The 20,804-nt window shown below is 55.7% G+C and overlaps 1 protein-coding gene across 1 annotated transcript in view; it reads right to left on the minus strand.

Moving 5' to 3' along the window:
• Nucleotides 1–20,462, minus strand: part of LOC116955981 (cadherin-2-like) — a 39,176-nt gene extending 18,714 nt beyond the window's left edge. The window contains exons 1-3 of the mRNA XM_032977366.2: nucleotides 19,752–20,462; nucleotides 6,214–6,309; nucleotides 4,867–5,019 (exon numbers count right to left, since the gene is read on the minus strand). Of these exons, the coding sequence (XP_032833257.1) occupies nucleotides 4,867–5,019; nucleotides 6,214–6,309; nucleotides 19,752–19,862 (360 nt within the window). The 5' untranslated portion in view covers nucleotides 19,863–20,462. The remainder of the gene's footprint in view (nucleotides 1–4,866; nucleotides 5,020–6,213; nucleotides 6,310–19,751) is intronic.
• Between the last annotated feature and the right edge of the window lie 342 nt (nucleotides 20,463–20,804).

Below are 20,804 nucleotides of genomic sequence, written 5' to 3' on the forward strand. Positions count from 1 at the left end.
TGTCTTGTGGTTGTTGTTGTTGTTGTTTGACTTGCGTCCCACTGGGGTTTTTGCACGCAGCGTTGGTGGTGTACGGCGCTTTTTTTTCTGGAAGATTTTTGCTGGTTTTATTTCCTGGGTTTTTCTGTTTTCTTGTTCGTGTTTTTGTTTTTTTGTTTTGGCGCGGTTGCACCCGATTCAAGAGCCGAATGGCTCACAGGGCCATTACCAAATACATGAAACTGAAAAAAAACTCTCCGTAGACGGTTGAAAACCATGGATTTAATCAGTTGCAGCCTTCACTCAAAGAGGGTGGGAGGCAGTGTCACACCCACACACAAAGATCCCCCATATAGCCTTAACAGACTGTAGGGGCAAGTGTTGTTAGCGAGCACCTATGAAGGCCGGCACGGCACACGAGGGGGGTGGGTGGCCAGCACCACGCCCGACCGCCTTTGTCTTCCTAGTGGCAATGTTTACACACCGCACCAGGTACTCATTTGAGGCTGAGTCGACCTAGGGGAGGCCCGGGACCGGTTCAGATAATCGTCACTGGTGGTGTTGGCCGTGAGCGGGAATCGAACTCGGGTCGCCGGGTTCATAGCGCAGCGCGCTAACGGCTACACTACACTATCGCTCCCCACTCACCCAAACACACCCACACACATACACACACACATGCACACACATACACACACATACACACCCACACACTCACCCAGACACACACAGACTCACACACACATCCACACACACACACATCCACACACACACATCCACACACACATCCACACACACACATCCACACACTCACACACTCACACACACACACATCCACACACACACATCCACACACTCACACACTCACACACTCACCCAGACACACACACAGACTCACACACACATCCACACACACACACATCCACACACACACACATCCACACACTCACACACTCACACATCCACACCCACCCCCACTCCCACCCACAGAGCCTGGAGTCTCAACTCCGGCGCTACGGCCGTGCACGTCGCGCTCAGCACCCCCCACCTCCGTCAACCTCAAGCGTCGCGACCACTGCCACCAAAGACCCCCCGTGTAGCCTCAACAGACTGATGGGGCAAGTGTTGTTAGCGATTAGCACCTATGAAGGCCGGATCGGCACAACGAGGGGGTGGGTGACCAGCACCACGCCCGGCCGCCTTTGTCTCCACAGTGGCGATGTTTACTACACACCGCGCCAGGTACTCGTTTGAGGCTGAGTCGACCTAGGGGAGGCCCGGTTCAGATAATCGTCACTGGCGGCGGCGTTGGCCGTGAGCGGGAATCGAACTCGGGTCTCTGCCGGGTTCGTGGCGTAGCAAACAGCCACACCACCACCTCCACCACCACCTCCACCACCACCTCCACCATCACCACCACCACCTCCACCACCACCTCCACCACCTCCACCATCTCCACCACCTCCACCACCACCTCCACCACCTCCACCACCTCCACCACCACCTCCACCACCTCCACCACCTCCACCACCACCTCCACCACCTCCACCACCTCCACCGCTCCACCACCTCCACCACCACCTCCACCACCTCCACCACCTCCACCACCTCCACCACCACCTCCACCACCACCTCCACCACCACCTCCACCACCTCCACCACCACCTCCACCACCTCCACCACCTCCACCGCTCCACCACCTCCACCACCACCTCCACCACCTCCACCACCTCCACCACCTCCACCACCTCCACCACCACCTCCACCACCACCTCCACCACCACCTCCACCACCACCACCTCCACCGCTCCACCACCTCCACCGCTCCACCACCTCCTCCACCGCCGCCACCACCACCACATCCATCACCACCACCACCACCACCTCCACCACCACCACCACATCCACCACCACCGCCGCCACCACCACATCCACCGCCTCCACCGCCTCCATCACCACCTCCGCCACCGCCGCCACCACCACCACCACCTCCACCACCTCCACCACCGCCGCCACCACCACCACATCCACCGCCTCCACCGCCTCCACCACCACCACCACCTCCACCACCTCCACCACCGCCGCCACCACCACCACATCCACCCCCACCTCCACCACCCCCACCACCACCTCCACCGCCACCTCCACCACCTCCACCACCACCACCACCACCTCCACCGCCACCACCACCACCACCTCCACCACCACCACCACCACCACCTCCACCACCACCACCACCGCCACCACCACCACCGTCTCCGACAGCCGACACCGCAGCAGCCTCGGCGTTTGCAATCCGCCCGGCCGTGAGCGGCGAGGGCGGGGTCCGAGGCGGGGCGGCGACCCCGGGGGGCCTCGGAGCGGCGGGGTTGGGGGCGGGGGAGCCAGGGCGCGGCTCGTCGGGCTCGACCGGTTCTCCCAAGCCGAAATAAAGAATCAAATATCATTGATTGTGGGCAATGTCATAATCCTGCTGCGGTTGTCGTGTATTCACGTGGTGTTCCAGCAGTCGCTTCGCTATCTATGCGGGAGGCCCACGCTGCTGAGTCACAGGACTCTTTTTGTTTGTTTTTGTAGAGGGTCCTGTCCCTGCCGCCGCCGCCACATTTTTGGCGTTTGCCCGTAAGATCATTTCAGCGTCCAAGTAACGACGACGACCACGAGTCGCGTTTGTTATTCACGTGCGGAGGAGGAAACCGGAGAGAAAACCCCCACGCCTTGCGAGAGGGGGCAACGCTCTATCCCACTTTCCCAACCCCGTACAGATGGAATCAACAGACGGCGATGAGTCCACACACTCCGCTGCTGCTGCTGCTGCTGTACCACCACCGCGTGCTACTTGGCAGAGTCAGGGGTACGACTCCTCCTCGACACCCACCCACGGGAAGGGAGTTTCACAACCCATCTGTGCGTGATCCACCAACCCTGTCTGCTGCAGCCATGCCTACGTGCAGAGTGTGGCTACCATCACCACCACCACTGCCGCGCAGGGAGGGCTGTAGGATTTCACGGCCATCCGAACGGCAAAATTGTCCGACGTTTCGCTCCACGCGCCGGGAGTTGCTTCGGTTATTGAAGCGCAGTTGACGAAGGAGCTCCCGGAACGGGGGGCAGCGGGGGGGGTCCACCCCTACCCCCTAACATCTCGCATCGATGGCGAGGAGACGTGATCTCTCCCACGCGCCCGGTGCGCAGGAAAACCATGGGTTCAATCCCGGACCCTGACGATGCCTTTTGTTAATTTGCGAGTTGACGTGCGGGTTCTACCCCTGCTCTACAGAGTGTGAGCGAGCGTGAAAGTGAGCGTGCGTGTGCGGAGCGGTGGCGCTGCGAACCCGGCGGCCGGAGTTCGATTCCCGCTCATGGCCAACACCGGTGACAATTATCTGAACCGGTCCTGGGCTTCGCCTAGGCCGACTCGGCCTCAAACGCGTAACCTGGTGCGGTGCGCGGTAAACATCGCCACTGGGGATACAAACGCGGCCGGGCGTGGTGCCGGCTACCCACCCCCTCGTGTGCCGTATTGTGGGAGGGGGGGCGCTGGGGGGGGGGCTAGGGGGGGGGGCTAGGGGGGGGCTGGGAGGGGCTGGGGGGGGTTCACTGCCCCCCATCGCTCCGCTTCCGCTCGACCTCTCCGCGGAGGAGCTGCGAGTGGCTCGAGGCCAAACGTTCGCCGGCCAAATGCCAATTTGTCACCGAGAGAAACGTTTTTGTTACCACAGCACCCAATAACCAACCCAGTTGCCATGGCGACCACTCTGAGAATTCCTCCGCTGCAGGTGGGAGACGCAAGCACGCGGCTCGCCCAACAGGTTCCCTGTCACCGCCTAGCGAGACTCACCGTGTAGCGAGATTCACCGCGAAGCGAGACTCACCGCGTGGCGAGACTCACCGCGTGGCGAGACTCACCGCGTGGCGAGTCTCACCACTATGTAGCGAGACTCACCGCCTAGCGAGACTCACCGCGTGGCGAGACTCACCGTGTAGCGAGGCTCACCGCCTAGCGAGACTCACCGCGTGGCGAGACTCACCGCGTGGCGAGACTCACCGCGTGGCGAGACTCACCGCGTAGCGAGCCTCACCACGTGGCAAGACTCACCGCGTGGCGAGTCTCACCGCGTGGCGAGACTCACCACTACGTAGCGAGACTCACCGTGTAGCGAGACTCACCGCGTGGCGAGACTCACCGCGTGGCGAGACTCACCGCTACGTAGCGAGACTCACCGCCTAGCGAGACTCACCGCGTAGCGAGACTCACCGCGTGGCGAGACTCACCGCTACGTAGCGAGACTCACCGCCTAGCGAGACTCACCGCGTGGCGAGCCTCACCGCCTAGCGAGACTCACCGCGTGGCGAGACTCACCGCGTGGCGAGACTCACCGCGTGGCGAGACTCACCGCGTGGCGAGACTCACCGCGTGGCAAGACTCACCGCGTGGCGAGGCTCACCGCGTGGCGAGACTCACCGCCTAGCGAGACTCACCGCGTGGCAAGACTCACCGCGTGGCGAGACTCACCGCGTGGCGAGGCTCACCGTGTGGCGAGACTCACCGCTACGTAGCGAGACTCACCACGTAGCGAGACTCACCGCGTGGCGAGACTCACCGCTACATAGCGAGACTCACCGCGTGGCGAGACTCACCGTGTAGCGAGACTCACCCTGTAGCGACACTCACCGTGTAGCGAGACTCACCGCCACGTAGCGACACTCACCGCCACGTAGCGAGACTCACCGCGTGGCGAGCCTCACTGCTACGTAGCGAGACTCACCGCGTGGCGAGACTCACCGTGTAGCGACACTCATCCTGCAGCGACACTCACCGTGTAGCGGGCTCACCGTGTAGCGAGTCTCATCCTGCAGCGACACTCACCGTGTAGCGAGACTCACCGTGTAGCGAGACTGCGTCTCGCGGTCAAGGACGGAGGTGACCCAGACTTTGCCGTCGTTGTCGATGGTGAAAAGGCCCCTGGGTTCCTGGCTGGCCCCTGGGCCCTCCAGCCGGTAGGTGAGCGGATAGAACTGGAGCTTGTCGGAGACGTACTGGTGGGGGGGGGGGGGGCACATGAAGATGACGCGCGATGAAGACCCGCGGTTGAAGACGCGTGGTTGAAGACGCGCGATGAACACGCATGGTTGAAGATGCGCGGTTGAAGACGCACGATGAAGACGCACGATGAACACGCAAGACGAACACGCGCAGTTAGCATCACAGCAGCTGCTGCCCCCCCCCCCACCCTGCAAGGCTTCTGTCGTGGTGGGGAGCCGTTAGGGGATGAGCCCCCTCCGTCCCCGATTATTTGACAGCTTAGCCGCCCCACCCCCTGCCACTTGTCGCCCGACCCGTGTTGAAGTCTCCAAGTGTGGGTGACGTGGTTCGTGCCGCACGCAGCTGGAAGCTGGCCTGGGTTCGATCGCAGACTCGGGGTGCCTCAGTGTCACGCGTAGCAGAAGCAGTGAGGCTTTCGCGACCAATGTTATCCGTAGAAGAGGGCTTTTGTTTCTTGCGTTCCATCGGGTTAATATGCCGCCACCAGCCCGGCGCGGCCCAGTGAGTAAGGTTTGTCACGTAAACTTGAGCACACCGGTGTGTTGGGACAGTAAACCCACAATTGCGCAGGTTAGTGCTGAACTGGTAACCAATTTGCGCATTTTGTTTATGTGACAAACCTTACTGATTGGCCGTGTCGGATCGGTGGTGGGTTTAACGATGCATTGATATTCACGCGATGCAACCCAGAAAGAAAAACACCTTGATTACGGGCGCCTCTATCTCTCTCTCTGTGGAGTTTTTGTGTTCTCTCTCTCTCACTCCAGCGGCTTCTCCGCCCTCCTCCAGTATCTCACAGCGACATGAAACCCCCACTCAAATGTCACTGGCATTGGGCCAAAGCCATCAACATGTGAGCCTTACCTGGTGCAATTAAAAAAAAATTAGTTTTAAATGTCCCTTGGGTCCAGCCGAGTTCTCTCTCCATCGCGGTGGCAACCGCTCTCACGGTGGCCCCCCACACAACAGCTCCGCGCGGCCCTGTCTAGGCACGATTTCTGGATTTTCTGTTTCATGCACGTGCCTCCGTACGTACGATGAACTTCTTTCGCACAGCACGGCTGGCTACGTACGGCGCGAAAGAAGCTCAACTCGCGCACATCATACAATCCGAGAACGGGGAACGGGGGTCCCCGCGCAAAGCCTCGCATCGAAGCCAGGCCCGGCTGGCGTCTGCATGGCCTCACCGTGGTCACGTAGATGGGGTAGGGTTTCGGGGCGTTCTCTTTGGCCTGCGGAGTCGGCGCCTGCCAAAGCCTCTTCACTCGTTTGAGGGAATCCACCTTTGGGAGAGAAAACGACGACAATGACGACATTAGACGTTGTGGCGTTGCTGAAGCGCTTGCTCCAACGGTCTGTCGAAGGCCACGCGGGGTTGCCTTTGCCCTATTTGTGTCCAATCCTGGTCAGCTGGCCCTAAACCCCGACGAACAGATCACCGATCCGTGTGACAACACTTGCAACCTAACGTTTCAAAATGGCATCCTCGTGCGCAGCGAGACCACGAATCAAACATGGCACAGCGGTCTCACCCAAACTTTCACCCGGCACGGCTGCGTGACTAATGAGGTGTCCATAATCGAGGTTTGTTTTTTTGGGTTAGATCGCGTAAATGTATAAATGTTTCGTTAAAACCCGCCACCACCCGACACAGCCAACTAGTAAGGGTGGTCACGTGAACAGAACGTGGCCAATTCGTCACTAGTACTATTATGGATGATATTGGTCGCGAGAGCCTACGTGTTTTTAACGAGGTGTCGCAGAAGCCTTTGGATTTGAAGCTTTCGTGACTGCAGAAATCCATACCCTTTGGCTCTATCGGTAAAGTCACGTAGGTAGAAAATAAAATAAATCACGACGTTTCGATTGCAACACAAGCAGTCATCATCAGCGTCCACGCAAGCGCTCACCTCCCCCTGCCCCCCCCCCCATCTCTCCCCCTTGCCCCTCCCCCCTTTATTACCTATATAACCTCTTACCACGGCATCTCTCTCCCACTTCAGCAAACAACAACAAATTCTTGCTGTGGTTTTCCCACCTGATGATGATTGCTTGTGTTGCGATCGAAACGTCGCGATTCATTTTATTTCATACCTACGTTACTTTACCGAAAGAACCAAGGAGTATCACCACCGTCTTGCCACTGCTACCCCAGTTAGGATCCTATCATCCGGAAAATTCGCCACCGCATCGCGCGGCGCTGTCAGACGCGCTTCTTGCGGCCGTCTGGAACGCTCTTCCTTACGATGTTGGGAAGTCGCCGGAGCTATGCACTTTTCAAAAAAATGTTTTATTATTATCGAGGAAATCCGCGGGGCCCGTTACACCGCCGTATCAGGTCTCGCGAGCGCCGTCAACATGAGCTAAACCGGTTATGGAAAGCTGGGGGGTAGAGAGACAAGGAGCGACAGGCCCCGCTGCCCCAAACACCACCGGGGGGGAGGGGGGTTAGGGTTCAGCGTTTTAATCGAGGGCGAGGGGGTGGACGAGGGAGGGAAGGGGGCGGTAACCAGAAGGCGACGGAAATCAAAAAGAGAAACGTAAGTGGCGGGAGGGGACGGGGCCCGGATAAAGAACGATCTCGTATCTCTCCTCCAGCCCTCAGAGTCCGTACCTCGTCTAATCCCGCCGGGGAGGGGGGGGGTTACACCCCCCTTATCATCGGTCCCATCTAGTCAACACTCCATCCGGCTGACTTATTTCAGATGTTGTGTAAGGGGGGGGGGCACCATCTGCCCTCGAATTCTTCTCTCATTTCCCTTTGAGCTAATGGCCCAGGGGTCTTCTTCTTGGTCTTCTGTGTCTTCTTCTCCTCCTTCATATTCATCTTCATCTTATTCGCCTTCTTCATCTTCTTCCGTACGGCTGCTGATGGAGATGCAGAGCAACGACTACGGGAGCAGGCACAGCGCATCGCTCCAACGTCTATTACTGTTCGCGCGATCCTCGCACTTTGCCTGGCAGAGTCCCTCCCCCCCCCCCCCGCCAATGAAGGATCCTCGTCGCAGGGGGTCTATCTGGAACGTCGTCGTTTGACCGTACACAGAAGCCGTTGGCCTGGCTTGCAATGTCGTTGTTGTTGTTGCTGCTGCTCTGGCGACCAGGAAATCGACGTTCAGGTCGCCAGCGTCGACGGCATTTCGTCGCGATTTCTCACCCAACAGACGAGGGTGGGGCCCCGCGAACTCCGCTGCCATCTTCCACTCGTCAACAGTGGGGGGGCTGAGAGGCGCTTGCATTGGGTGACCCGATCGGGGGGCTGTTGGGAGGGAGTGGAGCTGTGCGTGGTGGTCACGAGTTGGCGGAATGGAGTCCACGTGAGAGTCACTGAACCGGATCTGCCTGTGGATTGTGGCTCTGTCTGTACGGAACAATGATCGATAGCCCCCTCCCCCTAACCCCACCAAATACAAAGATGCCCCGTGTAGCCGTCACATACTGTTGGGGCAGGTGCTGTTAGCGAGCACCTATGAAGGCCGGCACGGCACACGAGGGGGTGGGTGGCCAGCACCACGCCCGGCCGCCTTTGTCTCCCTAGTGGCAATGTTTATCCACCGTACCAGGTACTCATTTCAGGCTGAATCGACCAAGGGAAGGCCCAGGTCCGGTTCAGATAATCGTCACTGCCGGTGTTGGCCGTGAGAAGGAATCTAACCTGGGTCGCCAGGCTCATAGCGCAGCGCAGCGTTACAACCAGCCCCCCACCTCTACCCCCCCACCTCCACCCCCCCACTTGCACCCCCCCCCCACACACCCCACCTCTACCAGCACTCCCGTTTCATCATCACGTGTCAACGGATCATTTCAATCGCAAAAGGCCAAACAGGACTCTCCAATTAGCAGGACCCTCCTGCGTAGCAGGGTCACGAGGCTCTCTCCCGTGTGGTGTAACGACTCCCGTTGCCGGCTGTGGATGTGACCGTCTTGAGTTGCTGCAGCTCCTTCATCCAAAATCGGTGGGGGGGCGCGGGATATACACGCGCGGCGGGCGGATACGCGACGTCGCCGCGGCACTGGCTGGCTCAGGCTGGCCGGGTGGTGCCGGCTGGCGCAGGCTGGTGGGTGGTGCCGGCTGGCGCAGGCTGGCTGGGTGGTTCCGGCCGGCGCAGGCTGGTGGGTGGTGCCGGCCGGCGCAGGCTGGTGGGTGGGTGGTGCCGGCTGGCGCAGGCTGGTGGGTGGTGCCGGCTGGCGCAGGCTGGTGGGTGGCCCCGTGCCATGCGCTCGAAGGGGACGCCACGACCGTTTGAACGATCGACTCCGTACGCAACCGCCCGCGGCGCAATTGGCAGGCGGGCGCGACAGACGTCGCTTGAAACAGCGCTCCCACATTACATTTCATTCAAAATCACGGCCCACCCCCCCACCCCTCCCCACCCCTCCCCACCCCAACACCCCTCCCCACCCCAACACCCCTCCCCACCCCACCACCCTTGGCAGGCCCGAGCGCGCCGATACATGCACGGACACTCACGGCGCGCCACAACATCGCGATGTCATGGTGCGAGGTCTCAGCACCCACGGGGAGCGGTGCCGCCAGTTCGATTCCGACCCCCGACCCCCGACCACGACCGACAGCAGTTGAGACCGAATCCGCGTACAGGAGGACCTGGACCTCCCAGGGGTCGACTCAGCCTAAAAATAAACGCAGCCTGGCGTGGTCGCAGCCGCCCGTCCACTTGTACGCGACGCTGGCCATCCTCCGTGGGGTGTTCATTAAAAGATCAGCACCTCCGATTGGCACGGTTGGTTGGCTACGTAGGTTGTGAAAGACGTTCAACGTACAAAGACGAAGATCCTAACAGACTGTTGGGGACAAGTGCTGTTAGTGAGAACCTATGAAGGCCGGCACGGCACACGAGGGGGTTGTGGCTGGCTAGCATCACGCCCGGCCGCCTTTGTCTCCCCAGTGGCGACGTTTACACACGGTATTAGTCACTGGAGCGGCGCACTTTTAAATCTAGATCATCTAGATTGAAACTTTTGTTTATTTAGAACAGCTTTTTGAACGTTCAACTTCATTCGCGCCGTACGTAGCCAACCGTGCTAATCGGAGGCGCGCGGGCGGGGGGGGGGGGAGACCAACAAACTCAACGCGAAAAGCAGCTCGAAAGAAATTACGTTCTCAATCTGGATGACGACTTAACAGTGCAACAGCTCCAGTGGCTCCCCAATATCGGACGGAAGAGCGTTCCAGACGGCCGCAGGAGCGCGCCTGAAAGCGCCGCGCGATGCGACGACCGCCGCTTCGAGGACGACGGCGGGAGTTCGCCGCAACGATGGTTTATCCTCCGTGACGATGTCGACGAGGTGCTGTGGTCCACCTGTGACAAGCACCTTGTGCGTAATGAGTGCGACGCATAGCTTGGGTTGCATGGCCACAATCACAACTGCTGCGGCTTGTCTTTAACACGGTAAATGTCATTGCGTCTCTATGTAGTTTTTATGGATCTCTGTGTAGCTGTACGAGTCTGCGTACTGCGACCTATAGCTGGCACAATGCATTGTGGGAAGGTGTGGTCTCGAGAGGACAAATAAGGGCGCTACATCCCTAGGGGCCAATGCAGCCCCCCTAAGCACCCCCCCCATAACCCCCCCAAGCCCCACAAACCCCCCCATAACCACCCAAACCCCCCCCCCCCCAATCGGCAGCTCTTTTTTGTATTACACACTTTCTATTAACTCGCTCTGTCTGTTGTTGTTGTATCCTTAAATCTTGTAACTCAATTTTAACCCACTTCCCAATGTGGTATCGACTACAAACTTGGTATACTTATGTCATACTGAGGACAATACTATATGCTATCATAAAAAAATAGAAAATATATATTTTTAAACATTATTTTTTATTTTGTTATATTTCGGTTCGGGTCTAATTTTCCACGTTCAACTGACGTTGGCTGTAAATTGGCCACGGTCCCCTTACGTTGTGGCAAGCTTCGAGGCCCCACTTCCTGGAGTCGTGGAGTTCTGCCATTACTACTAGTACATTTCTTAAAAGTGTGTTTAAATTTTTTTTTATTTTTTTAAATATTACTTGTTTTTTGACTGCAGTGCATTTCTGGGGCACAGGGAGTATGGCAAGTACAGTGCGGAGCAGAACTGTGACGCCTGGCAAAAGAACCACGAACGTTACGTTTCAGGTGAGGCGGAGGTGTTCAGGTGAGTTCAGTCCCGCCTGCTGAACGGTGTTCAGTTTCAATGTCAAGCAGCGGACTTGTGTCCTGGCCCCGCCCCCCCCACAGAGGTCAATTGAAAGCCACGCACTGACACGTCGCTGGGGCACTGTGGGACTGTGTGAGTGTGTGACTGTGTGGTTGTGTGGCTGTGTGAGTGTGTGACTGTGTGGTTGTGTGACTGTGTGTGTGAATGTGTGTCTGTGTGAGTGTGTGACTGTGTGGTTGTGTGACTGTGTGAGTGTGTGACTGTGTGGTTGTGTGAGTGTGTGGTTGTGTGAGTGTGTGGCTGTGTGGTTGTGTGACTGTGTGGCTGTGTGACTGTGTGGTTGTGTGGCTGTGTGAATGTGTGAGTGTGTGACTGTGTGGTTGTGTGACTGTGTGGTTGTGTGACTGTGTGGTTGTGTGGCTGTGTGACTGTGTGGCTGTGTGGTTGTGTGACTGTGTGGTTGTGTGACTGTGTGAATGTGTGGCTGTGTGGTTGTGTGACTGTGTGACTGTGTGGTTGTGTGGCTGTGTGACTGTGTGGTTGTGTGGCTGTGTGAATGTGTGGTTGTGTGGCTGTGTGACTGTGTGGCTGTGTGGCTGTGTGGTTGTGTGACTGTGTGAGTGTGTGGCTGTGTGACTGTGTGACTGTGTGTCTGTGTGAGTGTGTGGCTGTGTGAATGTGTGGCTGTGTGAATGTGTGTCTGTGTGGCTGTGCGACTGTGTGACTGTGTGACTGTGTGGCTGTGTGAATGTGTGGCTGTGCGACTGTGTGACTGTGTGTCTGTGCGGCTGTGCGACTGTGTGACTGTGTGGCTGTGTGACTGTGTGGTTGTGTGACTGTGTGGTTGTGTGACTGTGTGACTGTGTGGCTGTGTGGCTGTGTATGGCTGTGTGACTGTGTGACTGTTTGACTGTGTGTCTGTGTGGCTGTGTGACTGTTGCTGTGTGGCTGTGTGACTGTGTGGCTGTGTGTCTGTGTGACTGTGTGGCTGTGTGTCTGTGTGACTGTGTGGTTGTGTGACTGTGTGGTTGTGTGACTGTGTGACTGCGTGGCTGTGTGGCTGTGTGGCTGTGTGACTGTGTGGCTGTGTGACTGTGTGGTTGTGTGACTGTGTGACTGCGTGGCTGTGTGGCTGTGTGACTGTGTGGCTGTGTGACTGTGTGGCTGTGTGACTGTGTGACTGTGTGGCTGTGTAGCTGTGTGACTGTGTGACTGTTTGACTGTGTGTCTGTGTGGCTGTGTGACTGTTGCTGTGTGGCTGTGTGACTGTGTGGCTGTGTGTCTGTGTGGCTGTGTGGTTGTGTGGCTGTGTGGCTGTGTGACTGTGTGTCTGTGTGACTGTGTGGCTGTATGACTGTGTGTCTGTGTGACTGTGTGGCTGTGTGACTGTGTGACTGTGTGGCTGTGTGACTGTGTGGCTGTGTGTCTGTGTGATTGTGTGAGTGTGTGACTGTGTGACTGTGTGGCTGTGTGGTTGTGTGACTGTGTGACTGTGTGATTGCGTGGCTGCGTGGCTGTGTGACTGTGTGGCTGTGTGGCTGTGTGACTGTGTGGCTGTGTGGTTGTGGGGCTGTGTGGTTGTGTGACTGTGTGACTGTGTGGCTGTGTGGTTGTGTGGCTGTGTGGCTGTGTGACTGTGTGACTGTGTAGCTGTGTGACTGTTTGACTGTGTGTCTGTGTGGCTGTGTGACTGTTGCTGTGTGGCTGTGTGACTGTGTGGCTGTGTGTCTGTGTGACTGTGTGGTTGTGTGACTGTGTGAATGTGTGGCTGTGTGGTTGTGTGACTGTGTGACTGTGTGGTTGTGTGGCTGTGTGGTTGTGTGACTGTGTGGTTGTGTGGCTGTGTGAATGTGTGGTTGTGTGGCTGTGTGACTGTGTGGCTGTGTGGCTGTGTGGCTGTGTGGTTGTGTGACTGTGTGAGTGTGTGGCTGTGTGACTGTGTGACTGTGTGTCTGTGTGAGTGTGTGGCTGTGTGAATGTGTGGCTGTGTGAATGTGTGTCTGTGTGGCTGTGCGACTGTGTGACTGTGTGACTGTGTGGCTGTGTGAATGTGTGGCTGTGCGACTGTGTGACTGTGTGTCTGTGCGGCTGTGCGACTGTGTGACTGTGTGACTGTGTGGCTGTGTGACTGTGTGGTTGTGTGACTGTGTGGTTGTGACTGTGTGGCTGTGTGGCTGTGTGGCTGTGTGACTGTATGACTGTGTGGCTGTGTGACTGTTGCTGTGTGGCTGTGTGACTGTGTGGCTGTGTGTCTGTGTGACTGTGTGGCTGTGTGTCTGTGTGACTGTGTGGTTGTGTGACTGTGTGGTTGTGTGACTGTGTGGTTGTGTGACTGTGTGACTGCGTGGCTGTGTGGCTGTGTGGCTGTGTGACTGTGTGGCTGTGTGACTGTGTGGTTGTGTGACTGTGTGACTGCGTGGCTGTGTGGCTGTGTGACTGTGTGGCTGTGTGACTGTGTGGCTGTGTGACTGTGTGGCTGTGGGACTGTGTGGCTGTGTAGCTGTGTGACTGTGTGACTGTTTGACTGTGTGTCTGTGTGGCTGTGTGACTGTTGCTGTGTGGCTGTGTGACTGTGTGGCTGTGTGTCTGTGTGACTGTGTGGTTGTGTGACTGTGTGGTTGTGTGACTGTGTGGTTGTGTGACTGTGTGACTGCGTGGCTGCGTGGCTGCGTGGCTGCGTGACTGTGTGGCTGTGTGACTGTGTGGTTGTGTGACTGTGTGACTGCGTGGCTGTGTGGCTGTGTGGCTGTGTGACTGTGTGGCTGCGTGACTGTGTGGCTGTGTGGCTGTGTGGTTGTGGGGCTGTGTGGTTGTGTGACTGTGTGACTGTGTGGCTGTGTGGTTGTGTGGCTGTGTGGCTGTGTGACTGTGTGTCTGTGTGACTGTGTGGCTGTGTGACTGTGTGGCTGTGTGACTGTGTGGCTGTGTGACTGTGTGACTGTGTGGCTGTGTGACTGTGTGGCTGTGTGTCTGTGTGATTGTGTGAGTGTGTGAGTGTGTGACTGTGTGGCTGTGTGGTTGTGTGACTGTGTGACTGCGTGGCTGCGTGGCTGCGTGGCTGCGTGACTGTGTGGCTGTGTGGCTGTGTGACTGTGTGGCTGTGTGACTGTGTGGCTGTGTGGTTGTGGGGCTGTGTGGTTGTGTGACTGTGTGGCTGTGTGGTTGTGTGGCTGTGTGACTGCGTGGCTGCGTGGCTGCGTGGCTGCGTGACTGTGTGGCTGTGTGGCTGTGTGACTGTGTGGCTGTGTGGTTGTGGGGCTGTGTGGTTGTGTGACTGTGTGGCTGTGTGGTTGTGTGGCTGTGTGACTGTGTGACTGTGTGACTGTGTGGCTGTGTGACTGTGTGTCTGTGTGACTGTGTGGCTGTGTGACTGTGTGACTGTGTGGCTGTGTGTCTGTGTGACTGTGTGACTGTGTGACTGTGTGTCTGTGTGATTGTGTGAGTGTGTGACTGTGTGGCTGTGTGACTGTGTGGCTGTGTGACTGTGTGTCTGTGTGACTGTGTGGTTGTGTGACTGTGTGACTGTGTGACTGCGTGGCTGCGTGACTGCGTGGCTGTGTGACTGTGTGGCTGCGTGACTGCGTGTGACTGTGTGTGACTGTGTGTGGCTGTGTGTGGCTGCGTGTCTATCGGTCGTGTGACTCTGGTGCGCCGCGTTGTCTGAGTGATATGTGATTCATGACTGGGGCTGTGGTCGCCGATTTTCAAGTGACGGAGACACCGCTTTGAACATGTCTGTGCGGCGATCCCACCGGGGGCGTTGGGGCAAAGCAACCACCGAGGCGTTTACCGGTTTCAACCAATGCGGTGGTGGTCGTCGCATCTGCACGCGACGCAAATGAGCCCAATGAGCGACGAAGCCCACAGAATGAAGAGGGGCTCACAAATACGCCGAACAGGTGCTGGGTGGCTAAGCCTTTTTTTGGCTAAACCGTCGAACAAAGACGGTCGCCGCACCGCGTGGCGCTTGCGCGGCCGTCTGGAACGCTCCTCCTTCCGATATTCGGAAGCCACTGGGGAGGCATGCCACTCTTGAATCGAGATTGAAAGCAAATTCTTCGGAAATCCTTTTGGTGTTTAGATTGTTGTCCTTCTCTCCCCGCGCACCTCCGATTAGCACGGTTGGCTACGTACGGCGCGAATGTAGTTCAACGTTTATAAAGCTGTTCTAAATAAATAAAGTTTCAATCTGGATGATCTAGATTTTAAAGTGTGCAGCTCCAGTGACTAATACCGTATGTAAACGTCGCCACTGGGGAGACAAAGGCGGCCGGGCGTGACGCTAGCCAGCCAACCCCCTCGTGTGCCGTGCCGGCCTTCATAGTTTTCTCACTAACAGCACTTGTCCCCAACAGTCTGTTAGGGCTACACGGGGGATCTTTTTCTTTGTACGTTGGACGTCTTTCGAAAGAAGTCCAACACACATTACCGCTTCATTTGCAAAATCAGGTAATTGCTTCGATTGCATAATGAGTGACTGGGAACACAGGCAGGCAAAGACTGACGCAAGGCCGTAGCCATGGATTCATCTTCTTTGGTTCTTTCGGTAAAGTCACGTAGAATGAGAATAAAATAATATCATAAATAAAACAATAAATAAATCGAAACGTAGCCATGGAGTCAACGTTGGGGGGGGGGGGGAACCAAATCTTCCAGAGGGTCTGGGCGTCCCAACCCAGAAAAATATAAAAATTTGATAACTCATTTCCTGCCTAAAATATTAAAAAATTCACTAACACATGGGATGGACTTTTTACTTATTTTTTTTTACAATAATGTCTAATAGTGTGTTGTATTACATTGCTTTTTTACCATTTCTTGTTTCATTGTTTGTAATGGCAGAGATTAGGGATTAATAAAGTACAACCATTCATAATAAAGGTTTTTGGGTTAGATCGCGTTATTTATAAATGTGTCGTAACCCTCCACCACCCGACACGGCCAATCAGCAAAAAAAGTGTCACGTTGACAAAAGACAAATAATTCACTACTTTAGCCCACCGGTGTGTTGAAGAGTGAATCCACAACATTTACAGTTTGAGTACGACGTTTCGCTGGTAATTACATCCAGCATCATCGGCAATTCCAAGTCCCGGGCGAAGCCGGTAGTACAGCTAGTTATTGTAATTACGGCCTTGGACTAACGTAACCATGCCTTGGCGCTAGATCGCAGGGCATTCGGAACACACGCATGAACAAGCCGACACACACACACGCATGAACAAGCCGACACACACACGTATGAACAAGCCGACACACACGCATGAACAAGCCGACACACACACACACGCATCAACAAGCCGACACGCACACGCATGAACAAGCCGACACACACACACGCATGAACAAGCCGACACACACACACGCATGAACAAGCCGACACACACGCATGAACAAGCCGACACACACGCATGAACAAGCCGACACACACACACACGCATGAACAAGCCGACACACACACACACGCATGAACAAGCCGACACACACGCATGAACAAGCCGACACGCACACACACGTATGAACAAGCCGGGACACACGCTTGAACAAGCCGACACATGCACGCACATGCATGAACAAGCCGACACACACACGTATGAACAAGCCGACACACACGCATGAACAAGCCGACACACACACGTATGAACAAACCGACACACACACACGCATAAACAAGCCGACACAGACGCATGAACAAGCCGACACACACATGAACAAGCCGGCACACACATGAACAAGCCGGCACACGCATGAACAAGCCGGCACACACACGCTTGAAGAAGCCAACACACACACGCACACGCATGAACAAGCCGACACACGCACACGCATGAACAAGCCGACACACACATACGCATGAACAAGCCGACACACACGCATGAACAAGCCGACACGCACACGCATGAACAAGCCGACACACACACATACGCATGAACAAGCCGACACACACGCACACGCATGAACAAGCCGACACGCACACGCATGAACAAACTGACACACACGCATGAACAAGCCGACACACACGCATGAACGCAAGCGAGGGGCGTTCCATTATTCATGGCCTGCGCCATGGCAAGTGGGGTCGACGAGATAGCATCTAGCACTGCCCTGGACATAAACACGTTCGTCAATAGCATTGTGTGTGAGTGTGTGTGTCTTTGTGTGTGTGAGAGAGTGTGAGTGCGAGAGTGTGAGTGAGTGAGTGAGAGTGTGTGAGTGTGTGTGTGTCTGTGAGTGTGTGAGTGTGTGTGTGTCTGTGTGTGAGTGAGTGTGTGTCTGTGAGTGTGTGTGAGTGAGAGTGTGTGTATGAGTGTCTGTGTGTGAGTGAGTGTGTGTGTATGAGTGTGTGTGAGTGAGTGTGTGTGTATGAGTGTGTGTCTGTGAGTGTGTGTGAGTGAGAGTGTGTGTGTGTCTGTGTGTGAGTGAGTGTGTGTGTATGAGTGTGTTTCTGTGAGTGTGTGTGAGTGAGAGTGTGTGTGTGTCTGTGTGAGTGTGTGAGTGAGAGTGTGTGTGTCTGTGTGTGTGTGTCTGTGTGAGTGTGTGTGTATGAGTGTGTGTCTGTGAGTGTGTGTGAGTGAGAGTGTGTGTGTGTGTCTGTGTGTGTGTGAGTGTGTGTATGAGTGTGTGTCTGTGTGTGAGTGTGTGTGAGTGTGTGTGTGTATGAGTGTGTGTCTGTGAGTGTGTCTGTGTGTGAGAGTGTGTGTATGAGTGTGTGTCTGTGTGTGAGTGTGTGTGTATGAGTGTGTGTATGAGTGTGAGTGAGAGTGTGTGTGTGTCTGTGTGTGAGAGTGTGTGTATGAGTGTGTGTGTGTGTATGAGTGTGTGTCTGTGTGTGTCTGTGTGAGTGTGTATGAGTGTGTGTCTGTGAGTGTGTGAGTGAGAGTGTGTGTATGAGTGTGTGTCTGTGTGTGTGTCTGTGTGTGAGAGTGTGTATGAGTGTGTGTCTGTGTGTGTGTCTGTGTGTGAGAGTGTGTGTATGAGTGTGTGTCTGTGTGTGTGTGAGTGAGAGTGTGTGTATGAGTGTGTGTCTGTGAGTGTGTGTGAGTGAGAGTGTGTGTGTCTGTGTGTGAGTGTGTGTGTATGAGTGTGTGTCTGTGCGTGTGTGTCTGTGAGTGTGTGTGAGTGAGAGTGTGTGTGTGTGTGTATGAGTGTGTGTCTGTGTCTGTGTGTGTGTGTCTGTGTGTGAGTGAGAGTGTGTGTGTGAGAGTGTGTGTATGAGTGTGTGTCTGTGTTTGTGTGTGTGTATGAGTGTGTGTCTGTCTGTGTGTGAGAGTGTGTGTATGAGTGTGTGTGTGAGTGTGTGTGTATGAGTGTGTGTCTGTGTGTGTTGGGAGCGGTGGTGCAGCGGTTATCGCGCTGCGCTTCGCACCCGGCCACCCGGGTTCGATTCCCGCTCACGGCCACCAACACCGGTGACGATTATCTGAACCGGTCCTGGGCCTCCCCTAGGTCGACTCAGCCTCGAATGAGTTAGGTAGTGCAGTGTAAAAAAAAACATCGCCACTGGGGAGACAAAGGCGGCCGGGCGTGGTGCTGGCCACCCACCCCGCTGCCCCATGTCACCTCCACTGCCCCATGTCACCTCCACTGCCCCACGTCACCACTGCTGCCCCATGTGACCGCTGCTGCCCCATGTCACCACTGCTGCCCCATGTCACCACTGCTGCCCCACGTCACCACTGCTGCCCCACGTCACCTCCACTGCCCCACGTGACCGCTGCTGCCCCACGTCACCTCCACTGCCCCACGTCACCTCCACTGCCCCATGTCACCTCCACTGCCCCACGTGACCGCTGCTGCCCCACGTCACCTCCACTGCCCCACGTGACCGCTGCTGCCCCACGTCACCTCTGCTCTGTGCCGTGCACAAGGCGGATTTCATTTCGAGATGTATTGAGAGCCGATAAAATAAAACAACAATAAAATCGAATTTTTTTGCTTACAATGATCATCATATCGGATGACGAAGCTTTAAAAGTTACGCCGTTCGATATCATCGATAACGCATTCAATGTTGTGACAGAAGGACCGAATGTTGGGTGACGCATTCATTCGTAGAACCCGAGGCACGGTGCCTATACGCCTGTGACATATTGTGTGATAGGGCCCTGGCCACAATCATCACCACGCTGAGACCAGTCAACATCGCCACCATCATCATCATGGACTATAAGCCTCGTCATCGCCACAACATCATCACATCCACACCATCATCACTACCACCATCATCATCATGACCAACACATCACCACGATCAGCATCTACTATAGTTCAACATACACACAATATAACAACCACCACATTATTAGAATTACCATCATGATCATCACTACCAGCATCACCACCACCACGACCGCACTATGCTCATTACCATCATCACTACCACCATCATCTTTATCACGACCACCACCACATCACCACGGTCATCATCATCTACTATAGTTCAACATACATACACCATCATAACCACCACATTATCATCATTACCATCATCATCACTACCACACCACCACACTATGCTCATCACAACCACCACCACTAACCACCATCACCACTCACCACCCACCTGCACCGCATCTGCCGCGCAGGACGCGAACACGAACGCCACCCAGATAGAGGCGCAGATGATGACGGTGCCGTGGCTCCATCCTCGAGAACCACCAGCAGCAGCAGCCATGGTGGAGTCTCACGGACGAGGTGGCGATGCGCAGGAGCGTCTCGCCTTTGTCTCTTTGTGCGATGCGTCTACGTGTCTGTGTGTCCGTCTGCGTGTGTGTGTGACCGTGTCTCTGTGTGTGTGTCCGTCTGTGTGTGAACGTGTCTCTGTGTGTGTGACCGTATGTGTGTGCGACCGTGTCTCTGACCGTGTCTCTGACCGTGTCTCTGCGTGACCGTGCCTCTGTGTGTGTGTGACCGTATGTGTGTGTGACCGTGTCTCTGCGTAACCGTGTCTCCGACCGTGTCTCCGACCGTGTCTCTGCGTGACCGTGTCTCCGACCGTGTCTCGGTGTGTCCGCGAGACAAAGGCGATGGAAAGCGACCGATAATCCCACTTGTGTCTGCCCGCAGTAGTAGTGGTGTTTGTGTCTGCCTCCTCCTCCTCCTCTCTCTCTGCGGTCAGGACTCAGGTGTGGCCCCTTCAGGTGTGGCTCAGGTATCTTGCCCTTCCCCCCACACACACCCCGTATGTGGATGACGAGGCCACGCCAGTGAGAGAGAGAGAGTGTGAGAGAGAGAGGGGGGTTTGGATGATCAAAGAATATCTCCGGGTAACCAGGGAGAACCAGTGCCAGACGAAGCTCGTGCGGGGCCTGGAGCGTGATGTTATAAAGTGGCCCTAAATTAAACAAACACGAGAGAAGGGGGCCGTCCATAAATGACGTCACGCACCTACAGTCAGGGAAAAAAGTAGTTGATCCCCTGCTGATTTTGTACGTTTGCCCACTGACAAAGAAATGATCAGCCTATCATTTTAATGGTAGGTTTATTTGAACAGTGAGAGACAGAATAACAACAACAGAATCCGGAAAAACGCATGTCGAAAATGTTATAAATTGATTTGCATTTTAATGAGGGAAATAAGTATTTGACCCCTCTGCAAAACATGACTTAGTACTTG

This window comes from Petromyzon marinus, chromosome 63 (genome assembly GCF_048934315.1).
Source record: "Petromyzon marinus isolate PM22_M1 ecotype Great Lakes invasive population chromosome 63, UKy_Petmar_22M1.pri1.0, whole genome shotgun sequence".
NCBI classification, from domain to species: Eukaryota; Metazoa; Chordata; class Hyperoartia; order Petromyzontiformes; family Petromyzontidae; genus Petromyzon; species Petromyzon marinus.